The 26865-nt window shown below is 32.7% G+C and overlaps 1 protein-coding gene across 17 annotated transcripts in view; it reads left to right on the top strand.

Annotated features, from left to right (window-relative positions):
- Positions 1–3712: 3712 nt before the first annotated feature.
- LOC143256972 (peptide deformylase, mitochondrial-like) overlaps positions 3713–26865 on the top strand; it is a 59383-nt gene continuing 36230 nt past the window's right edge. The window contains exons 1-4 of one of the 17 annotated variants that reach the window (XM_076514937.1): positions 3713–3731; positions 4009–4110; positions 20437–20618; positions 22452–22478. In XM_076514937.1, coding sequence (XP_076371052.1) covers positions 20439–20618; positions 22452–22478 — 207 coding nt within the window. In that variant the 5' untranslated portion in view covers positions 3713–3731; positions 4009–4110; positions 20437–20438. The other 16 variants (XM_076514941.1, XM_076514938.1, XM_076514939.1 and 13 more) reach the window with 16 other exon arrangements.

The following is a 26865-nucleotide window of genomic DNA, read 5'->3' as shown; positions in this document are numbered from 1 at the left end:
CATCAGGCTGCAAGGTACTAAGAAGAAGCCTGGGATCCCCACGTTCAGTAATTTGCAGCCTGTTTCTTTGTTTGGAAAGGAAAGTTTCGTTTGGTTTGTTTTGAATTTTGCCCAAAGCTACTTGAGGTCTATATGCGCTAGCCGTCCTCAATTTTGCAGTGTAAGACTAGAGGGAAGGCAACTAGTCATCACCACCTACCACCAGCTCTTGGGCTACTCTTTTACCCACGAATAGTGAGACTGACCGTCACATTATAACGTTCCCATGGTTGAAAGGGCGAGCATGTTTGGAGTTATGGAGATTCGAACCCACGACCCTCAGATTACGAGTTGAATGTCTTAACCACCTTGTCATGCTGAGCCTTTTTTTGGAAAGAATCATGGCTACTGCACTGAAGCCGCGCTCTTCTAAAGGTAATATCGGAAAGGTAATAAAGTACATCTTGACTTCATTCCACAGTACAGGATAGCGTTTAGAAATTTCTTTCTGGAACCAAAACACTTGATATTTTGATCTTGAGCCTCAGCTCAATGTAATTTTGTAGCGAGATTAGTTCTTTTTTTACCTTTCCTGTTTCCTTGATGTTGATATCCAGGAATGGATTGATCACCCAGTCTGGTATTTGTTGAAAAGAAGATCCTGAAATATTTGAGACATGTCCCTGTGCAATTCCTCCAGGCGTGTACAATATGCTTGAAGATCGTCGTCCGGTATTCTCTTCTTTTCTTCCAATTCGGAGAGACTCGGGAACTGAAAGAGCTCACAATGGCCTATGTTACGCTTGAATAAGAGTAGGTTGGACTGAAACGTGGAGATGATTGATTTTACTTTTATATGGTTCACATCATTTCCTTAGAGTTGCAAACTGACTTCGTTAAACTGCGCGAAGTAAGCAATGTCATGTTTGATGTTTCTGAGTCCCTCACTGATAGAAGCATTGGAATCTTGAAAGAAACGTCTCAAGCAGTTTCCCTTCGACAGCCACCAGACTTCTGTGTGCAGCAATAAACATTCAAAATCTTCATCATTCTTAATGCAAAGCCGTTGAAACAGTCTGGCATTGAGGGCATTGCTTTGATTTTATTTATCATTGTAGTAACAGTTCTTAATGATTTGTGAGTCCGATCACTTAGGTTCTTTGCGACCAGATGTTGCCTGTAAATAACAAAATGGACTGTAAACACACCAAGCACAGCATTTTTCAGGAAAGTGCTGAAGCCATGATAACGACCTGTCATTGATGGTGCCCCTTCAGTTGCTCAAGCAAGAATGTTGGTTAACGGGTTTTCTTTATCTTTAAAAAATTGCTCAACAACACGAAAAATTAGCTCCCCTTTTTTTACCTGTTTATAGTTGTCTCGCAAAAAGTAGCTCTTGGTTCAAACTTTCATCTTTGATGGATCGAACATAATAAAGGAACAAGGATTCATTGTCCAGTAGAGTAGACCCATCCAACTGTAAAGAAAATTCTGTTGTTCTAAGTATGTTGCACAATGCTTCTTCAACGTTTTCAACCATTTCGTCCACCATTCTTAAGACAGGGTTATTACTGAGGAAGACAGATTTAATAATTTGGTCAGGGCACCTATGTAAAACGGTACTTGGAACCTGTCTTATTGCAAACAGAATCAGTTCCTCCCCAGTTGTATGAAGCTTACCAGTTCTGACTATCAACAACGAAATGTTGTACGAAGCATACAAACCATCACTGTTTTGTTGTGAAGCGCTAGAAAATATATCTTGCAAGGTTTTCTGTTTCTGAAAATTTTCTCGCAGAGACTGAAAATAAGTTATGTTTTTGTCTACTTTGTCAGAGTGACTTTTTCTGAATTGCTCAAGGAGCCTGGAAGGTTTCATTGCTTTATTTGAGAAAACTCTCTCACACAATTAACGAGCATTGGTTGTTGTTGGTTATTTGGTGCTGGTATAAATCCATATTTGAAATAATCAACATTTTATTTCTACATTTATTTCTGTTGTGTGTGTGTTTCACCAATCTTTGATATGGGCCTTTTTTTTTAATATGCAATACAGGACAGGATAACCAGTGAAAGACTTTACCAACATTTCAGCGTCAAGCTTGTCCTTCTGGCACTTCTCTTACTTATTCGGTTTGGATCAAAAGGTGTCGCTTTTCACGTTGTGTTACTTGACCAGAACAAAAAGCGTATCATTTTCCTGTGAAATTTAGTCATACACAAAAACCTCGTTCATGAATTTTATTTCATAATTATTTGCTAAGTGGAGAAAAGGGATAATAATTTTAAGATGACAAATGTACTTTCTTTGAGCCGTAATAGATTTGTGAGAGGTAAATATATAATACTTGTATTAGTTGATAATAAAATATAACTGTGTTTTATTCCAATGGTTCAGTGAAAAGTACATTTCGGGAGCAATTTTCTATTTAAACCATACTCATAGCATTATTTAAAAAGTGCGTGTGTTTTTATAGCAAAGCCACATCGGGCCATCTGCTGAGCCCACAGAAGGGACTCGAACCGCTGATTTTAGTGTTGTAAGTCCGTAGACTTACCGCCGTACTAGCGGGGAGCGTATTTAAAAAGTAAAACATTTGGGCTTGAAATAGTTTTTCAAAAATATTTTCTCATCAAGAGTATCCACGGGTTCTAATTCCTGTCACACAAATATGCTCGCCCTATCAGCCGTGGGGACGTTATAAGTTACGATCAATACTACTATTCGTTGGTAAAAGAGTAACCCAAGAGTTGGTGGTGATGATTAACTACTCTAGCTTTACACAGCTAAATTAAGAACGACTAGCGCGGATAGCAGTTATATAGCTTTGCGAGAAATTTAAAAACAAATAAGGAATCAAGAGTGTCACGAAAATAAAGAACCGGCGTTAAATTTTACGTATCCAACTAATACGGATTTTATGTTCTGTCCTATTATTTGATTTCACAAAGACTGGATCAAGTACATCTTTTTTATTTCTATATTTGCTAAAATATTCTATATTGATAACAAATATTGCTTTTTCGTGGAATTTTGTTACACAAACGGGCAGATTTTTCTTTACTCAGACAAGCGTACCCTGACTTACATTATGTTTGTTGGTATCAGTAGCGCATGTGGAAGCTCATTTATATAAGGGGTCGAGCATAAACTTGGAGCGGATGGAAAAATTTTCTATATTAATTAAATTTGTCTTTTCACATATGTAGATTTATATGGTTACTAAAAAATCACTTTTATTGTACATATTTTACAAATAAATATCTGAAAAACATAAACTGATTCAGACACATCGGAATATGTTAGTGACAAAACATACTTAGGCCTAAGGCTTCATGTGTGTGTGTGTTTGTGTGTGTTTTTCTTTTAGCAAAGCCACAAAGGTTATCTGCTCAGCCCACCGAGGGGAATCGAGCCCCTGATTTTAGCGTTGTAAATCCGGAGACATACCGCTGTACTAACGGGGGGCCTAAGACTTCATTAAACTGAGTCTTTGTTGGAAAGGGAAACATTATTAATTCGTGATGACGAGAAAACCCACTTGGGAAAAAATATTATTTAATTTTGGGTTTTCACTTACGTATATGTGTATGGACATCACCTCTATGCGTAATGCGAAAATGTATTTCAGAACGGTTATTAACACTTTTACAGATAAGGAGAGAACAACGTTTCGACCTTCCAAGGTCATCATCATGTTCTTCAATGTTAATACCCAAATCAGCCGTTCTAAGATACATTTTTATTTCAAGTGGGTTTCTCGTCATCAAGAAACGCGAAAATATTTCAGATGAAATTATGTAACTGGTATATTTCTCTTTAAAAAATAAAGCGGTTTTAGTTACGTCACGCCGCACACAAGAAAGCCGCATTTTATGCCTATAATTATTTAATTATCAATTCCACACATTGTTTTATGATATTATTCTTCAATTATTAATATAATTTTTTAAAACTTTTGTTGCTCTCAAGCGTTTTTCCGCAGTCTTTTTTATAAACACCCCCTTCAACACCTTTTTCTCTTATAGCTCCCAAGGGAGGGTAACCCCGCTTTGGGAATCGTACCAGTCTATATGTTTTCTTACCATTATCGGAGAACTGTACATGTTGATGAATTCCTAGATTTGTAGGTCGGTTCTATTTCTGATGCTATTTATAAAAATTGTTTTATAGAGAGGTGTTAATATATGTTACAGAAACAAGAATAAATTATTACAATTGTGTTTGTGACAAAAAACATTAGTTTTAGCTGTATTACATTTTTATACATGATAGTTTTCATGAAGTCTGTAATATTGTTTAAGATTTAAAATTAGATATTAATAAAATACCAACTGTATTGTATTTGACCTCGCTTTTGTCGACTCGAATTTTCTTCCATCGAAAGCTATTAATGTCAACGGAGTTGCAATAAAAACATTATCACCATCGAAACGAGACGTGTACTGTTTGTTGAGTAACTATGGTATAAACTATTAGTATTTTTGAAATTTATACGGAAAGAAATTATTTTGTTTTTATTCTGACCGTTGCTTGCTAACAGCACATAAGTTATTAAGATGCGGAACGTCTGCAGTCATGTTACCGTCTCCAATGATATAAATCCGACCTTGAGACCTGTGTTTTAGAGGCTAGTATTTTGTAAAATAAAGTGACATTTCAGTTATAATACATTATGAATGTATATACAATATTGCAATTTAAGAATAAGTTTTTACACTCATTTTACTTAATATACAGAACAGTTCAAAACGTTGTTCGCTCCTCTACATAGAGCTTTCTCTACTCATACCAGCTGTTATTACACGTATAATACCAGAATTATGCTGTCTGAGCTGAAGATAACTCCAACGCCACCCAAAATACATATTTGTTTCCACGAATTTGATAGTTCTCAGTCTCAAGTATGAATTAAAATATTGCATAGAAATTGTTAACTCCCTTAACATTCTTAAATACTTTTACAAGAGAATATCATTTCAGAAATGTTATCCTGTTATTCAGTGACATTCTTTTCGTATCAGGTATCATACTAGTAACCCTTCTTTGATCCCTTTAAAGTAATTAAATGTCTTTTCTTAAATTTAGAACCAACAGAGTAAACACAATACTCCAAATAAAGCTTAATCAGTGACTTCCCCAAAGAAACTGCACACTCCTTGCCAGACTTAAAATGGATCTAACCTGTATAAAAGCCAGAACTTGTTACATCACACTTGATTTATCAAAATAAAGGAGTCATAAAATCTAAGATGCATTTAACCAGATAGAACAGCTCAATTACTGTCTGAATTTAGTGATAGGGATGCAAGAGGGAGCTGTGAAATCTTAAGTGTTGTGAGAGTTTGTATAACATGTAAAGACATAGTGTGTAATCATCTGAACTATAGAAAAGTGCATAAAATTTATTGTGAAAGTAAAAATAGATTAAATTTTAAACATAAATCATTTATGAATCAAGCTATTTTCTGTTGTATCATCCATGTAAAAAAAAAATAATCAACAGACCCTGTATTAAGAAATTTTTGAATATTTTTCAGTTTTGTTGTCCATACATTTTATTTTGTATTTTCAGCATTTAGACTAACAACAATATTAGATTATATTTTTGTTGGTAAGCAACATGATATAAAAAGCCATTGTTGGAACATAGTGTTACCAAAATGCTCTGGCTTTTCTATATATTAGAAGTTGTTAATCTAAGTGAGTTTTACCAATAATTATTTTATAAATAATTCATTTATTCATTTCATGAATTATCTTATGTTTGATTGGCCCACAAAGAAATTTGCCTATGTTTGACTACTTTGACTGTCCTTTTCTGTCTTTTTGTTTGTCATGCTTAATTTTGCAAAATTTATTTATTTTTTTAGGTATAAAATATTTAGTTAGGATTAATGCTATGGGTTTGGGTAGCAGTATTTGTCCTGTCATGTTTGATGGACTATATGCTAGTCGACTAGATTATTGAGATTCTTGTCTTTCATAATAATACAAAGGTTATTCTTATTAAAATTATACTTATGCATTACATTTTATTTATTATAATCTGCCAATTAGTCATCCATCTTATCAAATAATCAAAATCTAACATCCAAGATCTTTGTATCATCAGAAAATTATTCCCTCATCTCTCTCATTATTGTAGCTGAAAAACAGCAAATACACTTTACATCTTATCAAGTAAAATTTGAGGTAAAGCTAACAAAAAGTATTTAAATGCCTGGCCATCTCATCATTTTCTATCTTCCATCTTCTAAAGCCCTTTCATAGGTTCAGCTTATGTTTTAACATTCTTTCTGTTTAATTTGCTTAGTCCAGGTACATTACAGATTTCAATACCAACATTAAACATAGGTGCAGCTTGTTCTTAAGTCAAATTCTAGTGCAGCATAAACATTAGCTCAACACACCCAATAGCCCTGAGGAGCACCAAGATTTAAAAATGCAATATGACCATTGTATGAGGGTCATGATTTAAATTTATTGTAAATATAGATGCAACCACTTTTTCTTTTAATAAAATTACAGCAAAAACATAACAGGTAAGTAGAAAAAAAAAAGGTTTTACTAGCAATGTTTCAGGTAATTCCTCACTCTCAGGCTTAATTTAAATAAAAAACTTCATCAGTAGTTGCTTGAAACTTGTTAGATTTTTTAAAAATGTTTTAATGAACTTGTGTATCAAAGTTTGGTATTAAACTGTAGATTATAAATAAAAATTTCATATTATAAATTATTTAATAATTATTTGACATTAATATTTGAATATTTGTTTATTCAAATATGTATATGAAACTTAAAATTTTGTTTCACATTTTTTTATGTGCAAAATTTCTTTAGTCTTAATGACCTACAGCAAACAGCAGCAGAGTATGAAGGTCGTGTTAGTAATTATGAGTATACATTTATAACATATTAAATGAAGTCCACTAAAATACAGCCAAAACAGGTCACCTTTAAAGGTTGGTTTCATATTATTGGAGATGGGAACATGAGTGCACATGTGCCACATCATTGCGGCTAGCCATCTGTAATGTTAGCTTGCCATGGCTGAAAAGGCAATATAATAAAAATAATATGTATATAAATGTATAATGTCATGACATTTAAGTTATTTAGACTAAACTTTTGTATTTTCAAGTTATAATTTGTAGTCATTCTATAAAATAAAGCATAATTTCATTTATTTCATAATTTTTCATGGTTTTTATGAGAGATCATATCTACTGAACAACACATACAGAAAATTTTGATGAAATGATGAAAACAACAGATAAAGTATAAAGTTTTTCCTTAAAATATTTGATAATTATTGAGATGTTATAAAGATTTCACATTTGAAATTTTTAAAATTTTAAGGTTTCAAAGTATTTTTAGCCTTAAAATGAAAATTACTCTGTATGTTGTATAGTAAACATTCTGTAAAAAAGATTTTACAAGAAAAGTCTTTAATTAAAAAATCTTATTACTTTGTTCAAAACCTAAATTTCTATGTATGAAAACATTTTAATATTTACCAGTAACCTGTAATATTTTGTAAACATATGTCTACATTATTAAAAATAATAGTCTAAATGGTATTGTTAAAAATAATAGTCTAATTACTCTCACAGATACTTTTGTGAGAAGAAGCTGGTTTGATTCCACCCAACCTGTAGTGGTAGAGTTAAGGTGCTTTTTGGTTGAACATTCTATAAAGGTTTTGTACAATATTTTGTAATCCCTATTATAAACTGATATCATGGTTTGTGATTAATTAAATCTAAATTATATGATTAAGTATTTGAAAGTTAAAAAAACATGAATCACATCAGGCAGATAATTTTCTTGGAATTTGAGTGAAATAGTATAATTATGAACCATTAACCATAATTTTTAATATATTTATTAAAACTGTGGAGATTGACGATTAGCCAGTGTTACATAAATTTTTGATGGTTGGAGGAGGTGCAAGATGTATAGGAAAGTATATGCCAGGTGATCTTGTGTTACTTCAGTAACTTAACAGTTAGGAATTTTGAATTTTTATTATCACAGATCATTAGCATGAATTTTTAAAGTAGAGATCATGTCTTAGTTTACTAACTTTCTTTGAAAATGTTGCATTTAATCTAGCAATATATAATGTAGCAGGTTTCAATGGTAAAGAGTTTTTAAAATGCAGTGAATGTGTAGCTCAAGTTTTGGTGTTGAATTACGTAACATACATTCAGCTGATGTCCAGACCTTGCTGAGAAGTTTTTTTGTTAAAGTTTTGCATCTCTGTTTTTTTTATCTAACTTGATGTGTTTGTAATATTGGTGTTTTAGTTGTTTTTATAAGAATAAGTAAGAGATATATGTAAAAAACATGAAGTTACATAAATATCAGTCCTCATTTTTGCTCTTAGTTTTCAAAAGAATCTTAACCCTACACCTTTTCGTAATAAGAGTAGTTGTACAGTAAATTTTTTTTCAATTTTATATATTCAGGAAGGCACACAAAATAGCAACACCTACAAATCAAGTCATTTAACCTGCTTTATAACAAATGTATATGTAGCATAAAATAACTCACTTACCTGCTTATTGTGAATGTTGTGACTGTAACGACAAACCTGTACACTGAATAATTCAGTTGGCGTCATTGGAATGAATTAATCTAAAATAGAAATTGGTAAATTAATGTCTTCTCTTCTAGGGAGGATAGGTTAAAAAATCTTAGATTAGAGTATGTATTTTTGCAGTTGTATCATTCCCCAGAGGGGGTTGTGTTTTACACAACCCTGCTTAGAAAGAACTATGTGGTATTTATAGGCTAGGTAGTCAAGCAGATGATGGTGTAAATGACAAATCTGTGTTATGAGATCAGGGCTATATTTATAAGGATACTGATGCAATGATAAAAGAAGACTTAATTTTAGATGCATTGGCTAAAATAATATGTGGTATCAAACGGTGAGAGAGAGTAAGCTTTTTTTTAAGTGATTCAGGATGGTTTTCTGTACCAAATGATTAATTAATCAACTAGGAAGGATGTATTTTAGAGGCATTAAGTGTGGTCTGTTTGTTAGAGGACTGGACTGTGAATCATTGTTTGTGTGCCATTCCAAGAAAAAGAAAATTGTGTTCTGACATGCGTAAGCATTTTAAATAAGAGTGGGCTGGAATTCTTCTATAGTAAGTGTCTGTCAGTTGTTGGAAATAAATTTGAACAATAAACATACAGCACACAGACCATTTATTTTTAAGTAATATCTGTTCAAAACAAGGCAAATGTATGTACAAAAATACTTTATTGTATAGGAAATCAGTTTTATCTAAAGCTCATTTTCTTTTGTTGTCAAAAGTCCACACAAGCTGATTCAATTACTTTAGAATCCAGTTTGCAAGACAAATTACTTTTTCCTACTCTTACCACAGTAGTATCAGTGAATAATTCACTTACTTTACCTTGTGGATTACCACAGTTGTATCATGAGTTTTAAATAATTGTCTCCTTTTTATCAATGTTCATGCATGGGGGTCAGTTATTTTAAAACACCTTGACAGAACAAATTGTTTACCTTATATCTGTTAAAATTTGAAACTCACTATAAGTTACCACCTGTTAATGCTAATCACTTCCATGTTGGTTAAGTTCACATTTTTAACTTGTTTTCTGACTGAACTTCCCTTGGCTTGCATTTATTTAGTTGCTTATATTTACACATTTTTCAACTAATGCCTTGAACTTTCTACAATATAGGAGATGGTTTGATGTAAGAAAACTTGCACAGTGAGAAACATTTAAGGGTTTCAAGAAAGATAATATCAATACTGCAACAATTAAAATACACAACATACAACTCTTACTAAGTTACATAATGAAATTTGTCATAATTATCATATTTAAAGTAATTACTTCAAACTCTTGTTACAAAAAACAAACAGTCATTTAAGTACTAAATCACTAAATAAACCAAATTATATCAAATTATAAGTTAAACTGTGCTGAATGTTCAACGAGATTTTACCACACCTCTTTACACAGTTAAGCTGTCTTCCTTGTTTGTTTGCCTTGGACATTTGCATACCATTAAGTCTCTCATGAATTATGTTATGCAGCAAAACCCCACCAGTAATTGGAGGATAACATGCTTTCTTGAGTACTAACTCCGTTCATGCATTTCTAGTTATGAATCTTCATTCTTTTCCTTAGCATTGAACACATTGGACGTTTTGTTTTGTTTCATAAATATTTTGTGAAATTTATTAACTTATTTCTTTCTTATTTCTGCAAACTATGAACTCAGAAGTTCATTTAATGTATTCTACTGCTTGTGTGAGATAATTTCTTCAAGCAGATAGTGTATCAAGTATGGCTTGTGGAGGTTCACTTATTAGGATGACATGATAGCCATTGTACATAAGGTAGTGGGCTGCTTTATGCAGCTATGATCTTCAGCTCCAGTCTGTTCTTCAGACAATTCTTCCCCCTATTTTGAGGGAAGAGGACAAATTTGACTGTTTGTTTTCTCTTCCTATTAAAGAGAACTCAAGCTTTCTTGCATTATCAGGGCATTATTTCACAGATATGTACAATTTATCATTCTCTTGTGTCATATAGTTCTTTATATTCCATATTTCTTAATCCTAATCCTAAATACTTTTAATTTTACACTTTCCTGATATTTATATTCAAGCTACTACCTTCTTTAATCAACCACATTCCTGCAACCTCGTGCCTTGCCTTTCTCACTTATTTTTCAGTCATTTTGAATTCCCATTTCTGATTCAAAAATTTGAGATCTCTTGTGCCTGTTGAGGGTACAGACTTTTTTGTGTCAGTTTTACCCTTCAGTGTCCAATACTTCCATCTTTGCTTGATACTTATAACCATAATTCTTCACCTTTTCTCTCTATACTTAAAACCTGAGGCACTTCACCATGCCCCAAAGATTTTGTTGGTAATTTTTGTTCCATTCTCTTCACTGATATAGCTCATTTACTTCTTTCATTCCCTGCTTGCTTAGTTTTTGTTGCTGTAGTTGGTAGGCAGGGATATACTCATTTCCCAGGTTTAAATTTCTTCTTTCTTTCCATGAGATCTTGTATGCAGCTTCTTTCTGTTAAGTAGTTAGTTCATAGTTATTGTTTTTTTTCCTTAACTCACAAGTTTTATTTTAGTGTTTGGTTGTACAGTTATTATTAAAATGAGGTATGGATATTTTCAACGTAGAATAAGGTGGAATATCATTTTACATAGATCACTTTCTTTTTGTTTTCTTTTATTTTTTTAGAGAATACAGATTTTTCTTAGGGCAAGTTACATTTACTATTGACAGCACTAATAACGTTTCTTTCATTCTTGAATTTTACATCTGTGTATGTTATCACTAGACCTTGAAATACATTTGCATCTTCCTTTGTTGTCTGATATATCAATCTGTAACTTTATCACCCATTTATCCAGTTAGTCAAGTGATTTTCATGTAAATGTCAACTATGCATTAATGATAACTCTGTGATAGTTAACTCTTTCTTGATGACAAGAAATCCACTTGAAGTAAAAATGTACCTCAGAATGGCTGGTATGGCTATTAACACTTTTAATAATGAAGCAGAGAACAATATTTCGACCTTCCTCAGTCATCTTCAGGTTAACTAAGAGAGAATTTGCAACTGACCGTTGTCCGGCACATGTCTTAGGGATGAGAGTATAAATGGGTGTGGGATTGTAGGGGGAATTGTAGTTAGATGTTAGATTATTAATTACTATAAGTATAAAGGTGTTCCTTTGTATTGGTTTAATTTTGGTTATAATTGTATAAGTAGGGCTTCTTTGATTTTGCATTTGTTTATATTTGTTTCCCTATTTAGTATCTGCTACTTGCAACTTTCTTTACTGTATGCTTCAGAAATTAGATCCTTACTACAGCATCCCACCTGGGGTTGTGTTTTTATTCCTCAGTCAGCTATGTTTTTCAGAACGGATGGTCATCTACCATCCTTTCTTTTGGCCTTTGTGTCAAGCTGCAGCTGATTGAATTGGGTCTGTTCTTGGATATCTCTTTGTTGTCTTCACTGCACAGCCCTGTGGCCTTTCTTTGAGTCATATGAGGAAGGTGAATTTTCTGATTGGAAGTACCATCTTGTATTTGCCAATCATCTTTCGAACTATCCTTCCACTCCAATTTATACAGATGGTTTGAAATCAGGTCACTTTGTGGGTTCTGCCATGGTTTGTAGTGGTTTGGTGGTTGCACGTAAGATTTCTCCTATAGCTTATGTGTTCACTCCAAGTTGAATGCCATTTCTTTTGCACTGGATTACGTAGAAGCTGTGCAGTACACTGATTGTACTATTTATCCTGGCTGACATAGGATTTCCCCTGTGGCTTGTGTGTTCACTGCTGAGTTGTTTGCCATTTCTCTTGCACTGGAGTATGTGTAAGCTATGCAGTACACTGATTGTACTATTTGTCCTGACTCTGTTAGATTCCCAACTGGCCCTGGAATCATTTCTCATTCATTTTCATCCTGTTATCATTGATATATCAAAATCTATTGGCCTATTTTTCTATATCTTCTGTTTCTCTTCAGTTTTGCTGGATATAATGCCATCATGGTATTCACAGGAATGAGCTTACTGATACTGCAAATGAGTCTGTTTGCTCCGGTGCTTTCATTGTTACAGCTGTCCTGTATATGGACTGTGGTCCTGTACTTAAGGATTGATTCTGCACCAGTTAGCATTTGACTTGGAGTGAACAACATGATAATGAGCTTTTCCAGGTCAAACCTTCCATTGCTCCTTGGTTTTCTTGTTTCTGTAAGAATCGGAAGGAGTGTTTTTCTGGCAAGGCTACACATTAGTCACATTTTTTTAACTCATCATTTTCTTTTATTTGGAACTGATGCACCAATGTATAGCCTTTATGACACTCAAGTCACAATAGCCCATATTTTACATTCGTGTCATTGTTACAACTCTGAACGATGGCACTGTTTTAGACATGTTTTTTCATGGGCTTAGCTCAGATGCTGGACAGTGTCATTGGCAATGGTGACACTGTCTGCCTTTCTTGTGTTTTTAAATTTTAAATGGTCATTGACATGTTTAATTCTACATTAAGTTTTTAACTACTTTTGAAGTTTCCTTAGTTTTACCTTGATTAATTTTCAGATTTTACAACAATTTTACTTTTATGTTTTATTTATCAGTTGTTTGGTGCAGTTAACCCAGTTACTTTGCTCCTGTAAAAGCCAACCAACCACAAGTTTTTCCATACTGCATAGCATAAAACTGGGGTTATCCACACTTGCTTTAGGTTTTACTGGCTGCATTTGGTGTTAACACTATACCATGTGTGCTACCCAGAGAAAATGCAAGCTTAAAAAATGGTAATTCAAGCAGAGAATATCCTTAAATCTTACTAATCCATGTAAAGAGATGGAACAAGGTTACCTTTATACACTCATGACCACCAACTACTTCATGTAGTGGATAAAGGCCCAATCACTGGGTGATATATGAGTATATTGAATGGCTTATGCATTGGCAGAGCATTGGATAATCTGGTTTGGAGCACCTAAAAAGATCCACTTAAATGAAATGCTAACTTCAACAGTGAACTGTTCTCTGAGTTGTGTGAAATGTTAAGCTTATTGAGGATGCAAACTCTGCCTTATCATCCATATTCTGATGGTTTAGTAAAATGAGTAATGTGTTTTATAAAGCATATGCTTATTAAGTTAGTATGTTGGTTTAGTCATAATTAACCCTTATCATATGTGGTAATGGCATACTGTGCAACTGAGCATAGAGCAGCAGGTTATTCACTGAACATATATATATATGTTTGATAGGAATTCTTATTTCCTCTAGAAGTAATATATGATTCTCTCTGTGGATGTTCCAGTGTCCACTAAAAATGTGTAATGGCTAAGGTCTGCATTAGTTGAAACAACTGAGTGTGCACCTTATAAACTCAGGAGAGCTGCCATACAGCAGAAGAATTTCTATAATAAAAAACATGAAGGAACACATGTCCTGGTTTAAAGAGTGGATGTGGCTTAAGTATGTGCCATAGCATGAAAGTAACTTGAATCTAGTTGGACAAGACATTATCTTGTGCTATGAGTTAACTCAATGTACACAAGATCAATGCATTGGACTGATACCTGTACTGGAAAATTAATATTCAGTATAATTCTGAATTCATTATATGTATTTTCATAAATTTGAAAAGCTTTCAATAAAAAGAAATGTTTTTATAAAAGATTTGTAACTTACAAGTCCTCTACTGAACTAGTCTGATGAAAGGTGTTTTTCAATCTAAGACTTAAGATATTTTTGAACTTAGTTTTCATATTTTGTGCACGTAACTGGTATGTTAAATGTACATAACTGTTTTTGTATAAGTTTAATGTAAGAGTTATGATTTAGATAGTTATATAGTGTGAGTTTCAAAAAATTCATTTTTAGAAGTGAAAAGTTTATCACAGGTTTGTTTATGTAACTGTTTACAAATCATACGTTGAGTAGTCATGTAGTTATGAATTGTTAAATGTTATATTATTGCTTCATTTTACTAGAACCTTCTGAGTTTTCTCATTGTTTTTTAGTGAGTATTATTACCTCATAATATACAGAAGTGTGTTGAATGTTTCAGACTCTTGTTGAGATATAAATATCTGTTTAGAATTTAGTGATTGTGAGTTTAACCATAAAGAGAATATAGTAGCAATTTCTAAAGTGAAGTTATAACAGACTGTAGTCTGATGACAGAGCAAGAAGAATAATTCATCTTGCCAAATTTTATTCTAAGATAATTGAACCAGCTTCTTTGGATCTTGATAAGAAAAAATAGAGAGGCATTTATTTAAAGTTCTGGATACAGTAGTTTCACAAAAAATGTTTTATATGTTTAATTGTTTTAATATGTCTTTCTAAAACAAGTGGACTTTGTGCTGTTTGTGTATTGTTGAAATTTATTGCTAGTGATTTACTTTAAAGAATTCTGAACCACACATAGAAATATGATGCACTAGAACCTTTTAAGATGAATATGAAAAGTTTTTCATAAAAACTTTGTATTTTATCTGTTATTTTTAACCTTAACACTAGATTTATCTAAATTAGTAACGTTGGGTAAAATGAAAAATTGAAAAACACCAACTCTTAATTCCCCTTTTTTCTCTTTTTAGAATAAAACTTCATATTGTAACAGACAATTAAATGACTTATTCTTTTAATTAAAGTTAAAGAACATTTTAAATCTGTATTTAGTGAGTTTTATTGCTTTAAATACCTTTGGGTCAATATCTTGTTCTCTCCTCCCTTTGCTAATTATTGAAGTTCATGCCAAGAGGTTTGTGGATCAATTATATTCTAGGGTCAGTATATCTTGACTCTCACATAATATGGAAGCTTCAGCTCACCATTGGTCTGCTTCACCTTTTCTTATTTATCCCCTTTTAACCTTTTGTCTGAGACTCTTCATCATTCCTTTGAGAGGTTTTCAGTCAAAATTTATGCCCTGATTTTTTCCACTCTTACTTGATTGTCCTCTTATGCCCTTTTCCTCCAACGATGACTCCTCTGTTGTTGGAATATTTTGAGTTGAGATGCCCTTTTGTCCCTATTTATTTACTCCAACCTGATTATGAGACTTGTGTGTGACTCCCTTTCTAAGGAATGATATTTTTGGGAGTTTTTCTGACTATAGAGTCCACAGATGAGCCAGCCCATTTGCATCAGTAGTCTCTCCTCATTGGCTTTTTGTTTATATCATCTTCCTCCTGAACCTGTTCCTTTGTCTCACTGCCCTCCTTCCTCTCTGAAGATAACTGTCAATTTTTTTCATTGAGTTCAGTCCAATGGGGGCCAGGCTTTTGCACCTTTCTGCTGTTAAATGCTCTGTGCATTCTCCCTGAAGGGCTTATTCTGTGTTTCAGTTCCTCCTCCTCCCACCATCCCCTCATCTCTTCTCTTTGGAACCCCATTTCCAACTAACATTTATACAAGGTAGTGGAATGGATGATCTTTCTCAATCTCATTTCTTTTTCCTGTTTATTAGTTGCCCCCAAGAAGAATGTGGGCTGGTACTCCATCATTGACCCTTCTTCCCTGATTTACTTCTTAGACCTTCTTCAATTCATCATGAAGTCTCACCTATATCTTTGATGAGTTTTTTTCAAGTCTTTGGATGAAGAAATCAGATGTCTCCTATGCGTACCTCCACGTTCCCTTTTCCCTAGTATCCTGATGTTTTCTTTGCTTTATCCATCAGGCATGCATCTACCAGTTCTAGGATCTTCTGTTCAGGATGGCTTTGGATTCATACAATTTTTGTCAGGTGATCAAGGCCTTTGCCCATTTTTCCATTCCAGGGGCCTTCTTTTCCACCATCACATGAATGGCTCGTTGCTTCTAGGCTCTTTGCATGCAACTTTTTACCTTTGCACTCTATTGCTTCATCTAGAAGCTGCACAGGAAGGTTGATTGGTCAAGGTGGAGACTTTGGTTCATCATGGAGTCAATTCTGCATCTAGTTCTCTCAGAACTGCTCACTGTTAATTTCCTTCCATTTCTTTGTAACTGGTAACAATGATTGTCTTGTACATCACTGGAGCACTCAGTTGAGGTCTCTTTATTGTTATATGTTGAACCTTCTGTTATGGGCTCACAGGCATCTCATTTGATTGATAATATGTCATATACCAGCTGTTCTGAATCTGGTTATGAGTCATTTATCATGCCCTGAAAAGATTCTCCTCACAGAGTGGTCCCTCAGTCCAGAGGATTTCAGTTGACTGTATTCCCTTATAATGCTCTGTTTTCATGCAAGGCTTTTGTCCAGTCTCTTGCTAGACATGCCAAACTTTCCCCACGTGCTTCTTTGGAAAATGTAATTTCTATAATTGAACCATCATGGGGGAATCCTTTGATATTGCTATCTAGTGTCCAGTGTAGTTGAGTGAAAACAACAGATTTGTCCAGTTTGAATTGTTCTGTTGTATTGTTCTACCTTTACACTTTTTAGTTACTATAATTTAAGATCAGCTTTATAAACTTTATCTGGGAATATAAGTTATAAGTAAATTACAAACATTTCATGAACTGGTTGAGAAAACTACAACAAAGGCAGACAATGAAACTGAGGCCAAGTATTTCAAAACTTGGTATTTGAATGAACTCTCCTCATAAGGAATCTTTTGAAATGGAATTTTCTATGTTGGTTATCAGTAATCCAATAGCAAAGATCAGAAAGACTTATTGATATCTTCTGAAAGACAGTGTAACATAGGAAGTGCATAGCATATGGGTTTGACTTCCATATCTATATCTTAGTAAAGCAAGTTCAAAGGCTGTAAGTTTGCATTTTGGCTCAGCTAGTATGTACAGTTTGTAACTGTTGATGATTTAAAAAGATCATATAGATCATAAAGAAAATCTAAAATTGACATTTCAGTGTAAAGAATAAAAGACAGAATTTATTGAGATACATCTTTTCCAAATTAAGAAACTAAAATTTGATTTATAAAATACATTTTGATGCCAAGTTTATTGATGTACATTGATAATAAAGTTATTCAGGTAAATGAAAGTGTGAAAAATTGGTGACATGCCTACTTTGACCCATTCATGTTTATAGGGTTAAGGTACTGGAGAGGCTTTCAAAAGCTTATAGTGCATGTTGACCAACTATTTCAAGGTATTACCAATGAATCTCTGGTAAACAGGATTCACTAAGAGTCAGAGGAGAAGACTGAAAAATCAGAAGAAGATGAAAGCAGTGTTTTATTTCATGATGATTGAGAAGATAAAAAGAAAAGAGGAAAACATCAAATCTGACAGGCATTCAAACCCCTTTATAATTTATTCAACATATTAATAAAAAACTTTAGTGGTTTTATACTTGTCTGATCAGACATGTCATATGTAAATTTAGTTTTCTGTAAAACATTTTAATGGTTTCAGACAATAATTAATATTCAGTCACTTAGTGATGTACATAGCAGTGTTATTAATTCACAAGTTTTCTAACAACATATACCTTTACATGATTAGACAACCATAAAGTGTTTTAGAATCCATGTATTTTCTCCATGTAGAGAGGCAAAGTTTTGTTAATTACATAAAGTGAGTTAGAATTTCAAAGTTGTTTAGGAACAGCCACCTAGTGATAGAGCTTTCATATTTCTCTAAGCAGTAGGACATAGATTTGTTAATACTGAACACATTTTAATTCTTAAAAATATTGCAATATCTAGAATGAAAAATGAAATTATGCTTATAACAGATTGTAATAAACATCTAATTTCTGTATGAGGATAGATCCATCTCACTATTTAACCAAAATACATTTTTATGTAACATTATTATAACGTACTGGCCCCTTTGATATGTCAAATGCTAAAACTTTAAAGGGAATCTGTAATTAGCATTTTATTAACATTACAAGTGGGTGGCACTACATACACTTTCCTTTTATATCAATTTATTCTCAGAAGGAAATTCATCTTTGCCTTTTTTTCTTATTTACCCTTTTTCCCACACCTTCTCTGTGCAAGATTCAGGAGAGACATGTAGACTTTATGAAGTTGTCATTTTTTTCACCTGAAATTTATCTTAGATAGATGTACACCTATTAACAAAATCATTCACTCTGCCTCCTCACTTTTGATGCATGATTTTTTTGGTATTAAGAATGAACTTTTGATATACAGAAAGTGCTCAAGGAGAGCACTGTGCATGAATGATATGTGAAGAGATATAGTCGAAGTTGATTGATTCATAGACTGGTATTGCATACATTTTTATGTGTAGGATTGGGAGTATTGATCAAAGTCTTGATACATTCACACAAACATCTTGGTAACAGTACCATTTTATTTGTATGTTGTGTGGAAGGATGACTGCCTATCAGAGATGTATATTTAAGTAACAAAAATGTTAATGTTAAAGCTCATCTATTCCACAGAATATTCTAGATGAGAACTTTTATAGCAGTTTTGTCTCTAACATACTAGTATTCAGTCATAACTTAAAAGACACCATTTATTCCAGAAAAAAAGAACCATAGGTAAGGTGGAAATGTGTTTCTTCTTAGGCTTCCATTACCCATCAGAATGTCTTCCAAGGTTCCATCTGTTGTTTTGTCCCCATGGAACTTCAGTTTTATCAGTAAAACCAAGATCCTCCCAGTCTTGTGTGAGTTGAGCTGCTCTAACATTCTCAAGTAAAAGTTGATTACTGTGTCCTCAAGATCAGTAGTTAAATATCAATGAGCTACTTTAGTTTAATGGTACAAAAAATGTGGAAATCTGTGGCTTGCCTATGACTTTTCCAAAAAGTTTATTAACTAAACAATACATATAAATTAATCCAAGAGTGAACTTAACAAAAAACACATCAGTCAAAATAATTACAAATGAAACCTAATACTAAACCTTTATCAAATATGAAAGTTGTAAAATCTTTAAGTCTCAGTGTAGTGCCAACTGATTGTGCAATGAATCCTCCCAAAGAACAGAAATCAAGCAATTTCTTAGTTTACTCTGCAGTTTAAGGATCATTCATGGTAGAAAATGGACTATGTGTTAAATAATGCTTATTTTCTTCTCAAGTTACAATTTCTGTTTTAGGTTTGGATTCCTATTTTACATCAGTTGTGATTAACATTTGTTTGTGAGATAGTAAGGTCTTGAAAGTTTTTATGGCTGAGCTGGTGTCACTACAGTTACTACTTCAAACTCCCTTTTTCCTGCAACTAGCTTGATATAACAAAGTAAAATCTATTTCCCCTCCCAAAAATGACCTTCATTAATGTAATTTAAATTTCTTATCATACCATACAGTTTCACTTGGTGTATTACCTGTGATCTTATTAAAAAGATTATATGTGTGGTTTGCAATTTAGATGGACAGATATGACTGTCTGTGAAGGCAGATCAGATAGTCTAAGTGGTCAAGTTCTCATAGAGTGTTTACTTTCTGACATTGAACTTTCTGTGTAGCTTTTCTTTTTACTGAATTAAAACGTTGGTGCAACTAACCTAAAACTGAATCTCAACAGGCATTCCACTGATTATTTCTGTGTTCATCATTGAGCATTGACATCAGTGGTAGAGTTATCTGCTTTCTTCATAAGCCATCAGCCTGCATAAATGAATAAAGGTAACTTTCAGTGTCTTTGTAGATGCACAGCTGAAAGACCCATTACATTGTAAATCCTGGCCCTTGCTGTTGAATGAAGACTGGTATTTCTAAGAACATCTTAATCCTGCTATTAATTATTGGCAATTCAGTGTAATTTCCTAAATGAATTGTTTAAATTGTAATGTTGTTTTTCAGACTTACAACATATATATTAATAATCAATTAGTTTGTATCTTTTTTTTTTGCATCCACTTGTCACATTTTGATTATACATATTACATTTATCTTTAACAATTTCTTAGATATATATATGTATATATTTGGCAGCAATGGCTATGAAATCACCGTCCACTATATTGACAAAGCTAGCTTCATTATATCGTCATTTATGGAAACCCCCTCCAAAAAAACCTCCATACAATCATATTTGTAGGATAGGAGATCCAGTGTTAAGATGTGAAGCCAAAACTGTAGATGTAAAAGCAATAAACTCAGAAGAAATTCAGAAGGTAAGGTATTTAAACAGTTAATCATTTCCAGCTTAGTTTACAGTTTTTATAACTTTAATGGAGACTAGATTAAAGTAGCAAAATCCGTTGCACACATTCTATGATGTGTATGATAATAATGATTGGATGTGTTATGTCTTACACAAAACCACTAAAGTCAATGATGTAGTCATATAGTATTATAACCAAGATCATTCTGTCCTGTGTAAACTAATATCATTGAGTAGCTTATCCCTTTTGAACCATTTAGAAATAGTGCTATGAAATAATTTAAAATGAGTATATATTAGATTTAAATGGCTCTTGAAACTTTAGTTAAATAGTTTTGCACTTAAATTGTATGTTTCATGTTTATATTGGTTTGTTAGTAATTAACCATCTGTTATATTTGTTTGTTGACAGAATATATTTACTTTATATTACAAAATTAGTAGAACTTGTTAATTTTAAAAGATGGAATAGACTTCAATCAAAATGCAAAACATATTTTCAAGCTTACAACTAGGAATTCTTTTAAATAAAAGTAAAAAACAAGGCTAGAAATAATGTAGACATTATGTAGTGTTACATCAAGAATAAGTCTATTTTTTAAGGTGGTTTTTGGTTGAATGTTCTATTAGATTATTGAACAAATTCCTGGTGATTCCTGTTACTATCATTGTTCATGATATACTTCTTTACTGACATATGATGTAATATCATATAAATTTAGATTTTGATGTTTTGTTGTATAAATCAAAAGAAATAAGTGTTCCATATCAAACATAATTGTGTTATGTCACACTGTACTTTAAGTGATAACTTGCAAAATGTATATACAATTAACCCTTTCACAATAGGTCATGGTTCAAAGACCATGTCATCACGTTTGTTGGCTTGCATTCAAATATTTTATTGAACTACTATTTTATGAATTTATGTCAGTGAGTTTGGAATAACTTGTGAATAATAATTCAAACTTTAATTTTATATATGAGTTCATTTCTTAATTTAAAGTATATATTAAAAGAACACACTTAAATATGGATTTTAGTAAGTCACCTGGTATGTTAAATGCCACACTGTTTAAAATTAGATGTTTATGATGTCCAAATACTAAGTCTATAGTTTCATACAAATTAGGAACTGAAATTACTACTATTAGAAAGCCTGAATATAAAGTAAGAACCTCATATCTTTATTTTTCTGACATATGGCTTATGTACAGAATCAAATACAGTGGCCCCATTCACCACTTTCCATTTTTGGAAACAATCCCTTATATACACTTACTTCAATATATGACATGTGAATAACAAAATCACAGCTTAGAATGTATCCCTAGAGAATTTCTCAGCCCTTTTAATCTATGAAAAAGATAACATGCTCTTTCGAACGAAGATTCCAAGAAGGTAAGTTGTGTCTTTAGTCTGCTTGAAGTTTCATAGTTTTTAAAATTTAACTACAACTTAGTTACAGAGTTTAATAAATTATAGTTGAATTCTCTGTTATCTGTGTCGTTATTTATGATTCTTTGGTTATTCATCTGTATATATAAAACATAAAAAAATCTTGTTTGGTATCCTCCACATGCAAAATTTTAAAAGGCTTGCAGCCTATGTCCATTAACAATCCAGTACAAAGGTTGTAGCAAAAGAGATAATTTTAAGACTAGCAGTCTATGTCCAGTAGCAACCCAGAACAAAAGTTGTAGCAAAAGAGATAATTGTTTGCTTTATTGTCAAGAAAAATAAGTTTAAAAGTTTATTTCTAAATATTAATAATCTATAAACATATATATTTTATAATAATATTTAAAACTGATTGTATATTACAAAATACCTGTCCACCTAAATACTGCCAAGACAAAGAAGATTAAAGGTCAGTTTTATATTATTGGATATGTAACTGTAACATGAGTACACATGCACTACATAAATGCAAGTTATGTAATGTTAGCTAAGCATGACTGGTAGATCAATATAATCAAAAATAATAAGTATAGCATAATAAGTCTTAAGATACTTAGACTAAACATTTCTATTTTTGTGTTATAATCTGTAGTCATTCCAGCATGAAAAAAGCCTAATTTATATTTATTTCCTAATTTTTGTGTGATGGTTATGAGGTTGATCAAGTGACAAACCCCATAGAGTTAAAAGTATAAAGTATAACAAAATAAAAATTCCTGATTTTTGGTTTGGTTTTTGAATTTTGTGCAAAGCTACACAAAGGCTATCTGTGCTAGCCATCCCTAATTTAACAGTGTAAAACTAGAGGGAAAGCAGCAAGTCATCACCACCCACTGCCAACTCTTGGACTATTCTTTTACCAGTGAATAGTGGGATTGACTGTCACATTATAACACTCCCATGGCTAAAAGTGCGAGCATGTTTTGTGTAATGGGATTTACACCCTTGATCCTCAGATTACGAGTAGAGTATTTTAACCACTGCCGGGCCCTATAAAGTCTTACCGAAATTTGAAATTATTTAACAATATTTGAGATTTTTGGGATGAAGAATAACAGGAAATCACTTTGCACTCAGACTAGTAACAAAACAGACACTATATTTTCTTTGTAAAAGCATTTCATTAATAATCTGATTTTTTGTTTACAGAATACTTGCAATCTTTACTATAAATCTACTAAATTCTATGAAGATGCACATGCTGTATCAAAAGTCATAGCGCAAGTGTGTAGACAAACTGATGTATATTATACCAAACCCATCATGAAAAGGTTAATGACAGGTTTTTAAATGAAAGTATCTGTTTATTAAATTATCAATGATACTACATGGGGGTTGAAATTCTGATGAAAAAATAAGCCTTGCAAAAATTAAAGAATATTATCACACTTTAATTTTTTTAATAATTGGTATAAATATTTTATGGAATCCTTGTTTATGATGCTTCAGGGGACTTGAAGTCATGCAAGTATATTTTTTGTTTCCAAGTTTTTGAATAATTTGGTAGAATTTTATTGACCTTTTGAATATCATAATCGTCTCAGGTATGCTTCTTTTGAGTTTAATATAATCAATATAAAGCTTTTATGTTGATTGAAAAGTTGAAAAGTACAAAATAAAATTAATATCTATTTTGTTTCTAGAATAACTTCAGATTGTAATAAACATTTATATGTTACAGCTATTTGTTTTAACAGCCTTAACTTCTAAACTATCTACATCTGGTTTACTTTATGAATTTTATGGAATTTTTTTCTGTACCTTTAGATGCTGTCCCTGTGTGAAAAACAGAAATTAACAGTGGGACATTTTCATTGAAATTTAGAGTAAACAAACAATTAGGATACAATCATGTTCATACTACAAGAGCTTTTCTAGTATCCTTGTCAACATACATTTTACTTAAGTTTTGTTGTCTATCCTAATAAGCTTTTAATTTTTAAGTTTTAATTACTCTTTTAAAAAATGTAACAATTAGTAAAACTTGTACATAAAAAGGAAACTTAGCACTTCTTACAGCATTGAGGCCATTTATATATGGGTGCTGTGCTTCAGCAAGTCTACTTTTCTTATTATGATGATTGTTCAAGTATAAATTCAAGTAACTTTAAAATGTTTTCCAATACACAAAATTATTAGCTACTAGAATAATGTCCTAGAACTACTATAATGTATATGGCTTTCTAAATAAACCATAAGTAGTTGAAAGAAGTTCCATTACTGTGCGGAGCAATAATTTTACTTCTTTGACCTCCAAGGCTAAACAAATTTAGGATCTGTGTACATTACAATATGTTACTTTTATTGGTTACAAAAATGTGTCAAACAAGTAATATGACCATATAATTGGATTGAAATGCATGAAATGATGGGAAGGGCCTTTTTTTATGGATTTAACAAATCTGTTGATATCCCAGCAAATCAAGGTGTTGAAAAGTTAAGCTTTTGTTTTTTGTTTGTTTTTTTCTTGATGTGATTATGTGTAGTTTATATTTCTTGATAATAAAGAACTATAGAAGCTGTATTGTTGAAGTTATAAGATCTAAACTGGTGAATTCAGAGTGCAGAAGATTGAAATTTGTTATTTCATTTTGAAATTAAGAAATTATAATTTGAAAAATTTTAAGATTTTAAGTATAAACTAGGCCTTTTATACTATTTCCCCACACTTTCAGAAGGTATTCTCACTTCAGCTTAACTACAGCTTTTAGTTTTTAATCATGAGTTCTAAATGTTATAAGAGACTGCCATTCTAAGATCATGGTGTATACACCATTTTATAACAAGAAAGACAAATAAAACAAAGAAGTACATTCAGAGGAAAACTCCACACTAACATATTTTTGAAAGTGGTACCAAATTGTAATTTTATAACTTTTTCTGTAGTTTTCAGGTTCATTGATCTCCACCTGCCAAATATGAAGTCTTCAGTAAACAGCCAATCCTTTGAATACTCTTGCACCACACCACATTTTGGTAAATACTTCAACAGGATTCTGAAACTTTATGTTTCAGAAACTTTAGGCATATAGCTTAGGACATAAATAATTTTATGAAACCCCAAATCAGTCATAATAAAAGAAGAGCACTTAATTGACATGTTAGAACAAGCCACATTTATTTACTTTCACTTATGTAGAGTTGTTGTGGGAAAGCTACTATCCAGGTAACTTAGCCATTTATCTATCACACTGTATAGAATAACATTCCTTAGGCTTTTTAAACTGTAATACATGGTCTTATATGAATAAAATTTCTTCAGCTCAAAAATAGTTTACATGGACATGTAATTTACAGTGAAAGTGAAATTAACTACACAATAATTTTTTCAAATGATAAAATTTAATAAATCTCCAAGGCTTCACCATTAACATTCTTAGAAAAACTTATGGAAGAAGTTACATAAAATGGTTTTCTATTCATGTAATCCATCATATACTAAATTTAGCATACACTATATGCACCACAGAAAACATCCATGAAGATGTTGCACACTTCATTCAATGGCTCTCTAACTTAAACCAATTCTCTATCACAGCGATTCTCAACCTGGGTTTAATCGAACCACAGGGGTTTGGTGAGATAGTCCCAGGGGTTTGGCAGAGGTCAAGACACACACACCGTGTGCGTGTCTCCATTCTGTTCACCCCACTCGTATGATTCTTGACGTCATGCTCCACTTGGCCCTCATTGGCTGCTGCTGATCACGTCACATTACTTGGCCTTAATATTTATGCTGCAAGGAACTTAGCAGTCGACTTGTGACTGTAGTAATCGTGCATCATTTTTTCCCTATTCTTTCAATCCCTTCATATTAACTATGTTGAGCAAAAACAGAAAGTGGTCGGATGAATACTTACAATATGGATTCACGTGTATAACTGAACATGATGTGAGTCAGTGTCCTCAATGCATGATTTGCAATGCCAAGATGAGCAACTCTAGTCTAGCACCGGCAAAACTAAGAAAACACTCCCTAAAGCTGCATAGAGATGGGAAATACAAGAACACAACGCTTGCTGAATTCAAGGTAACGAGAGCCAGGTTCGATGAAAAGGCTACTTTGCCTGTTCTTGGCTTTGTACCCATCGACAAACCAATCCTCACAGCATCGTACAAAGTTGTGTACTTGATCGTAAAGCAGGGCAAACCACACACCATTGGTGAAGCACTCGTAAAACCAGCTGCATTGAAGATGGCGAATATCATGCTGGAAAAAGCTGCTGAAAATAAGTTATCCCAAATTCCTCTTTCAAAAGACACCATCAGTAGCAGAATATATGACATAACCGATGGCATCTTGGCTCAAGTAATTGCAGATCTGATTTCAAGTCCAGCAAAATTCAGCCTTCAACTTGACGAGACCACCGATGTTTCCAATCTAAACCAGCTTGTTGTATTTGTGCACTATGTGAAGAACGACGAGATAAAAGAAGATTTTTTTTATTTTGTAAGGCTCTTACAACAACAACTAAGGCAGCTGACATGAAGAAACTTGTGGATGACTTCTTCGGAGACAACGATCTTTCGTGGGATATGGTTTCTGCAGTTTGTTCGGATGGAGTTCCAGTCATGCTGGGATGAAATTTTGGTTTTGGTGCACTGGTGAAAGTCGATGCACCACACATCATTGTAATGCACTGTGTTTTGCACAGGCATGTGTTGGCAACAGATACCTTGCCTTCAAAACTGGCAGAAGTATTAAATATTATAGTGGAATGTGTGAACTTTGTGCAAAATAGTGCCCTGAAGCACCGCATCTTCAAAGAGCTGTGTAATGAAATGGGCTCTGAATT

Source organism: Tachypleus tridentatus, chromosome 7 (assembly GCF_004210375.1).
Source record: "Tachypleus tridentatus isolate NWPU-2018 chromosome 7, ASM421037v1, whole genome shotgun sequence".
Lineage (NCBI taxonomy): Eukaryota > Metazoa > Arthropoda > Merostomata > Xiphosura > Limulidae > Tachypleus > Tachypleus tridentatus.
This window is presented reverse-complemented; position numbering and strand designations above follow the sequence as displayed.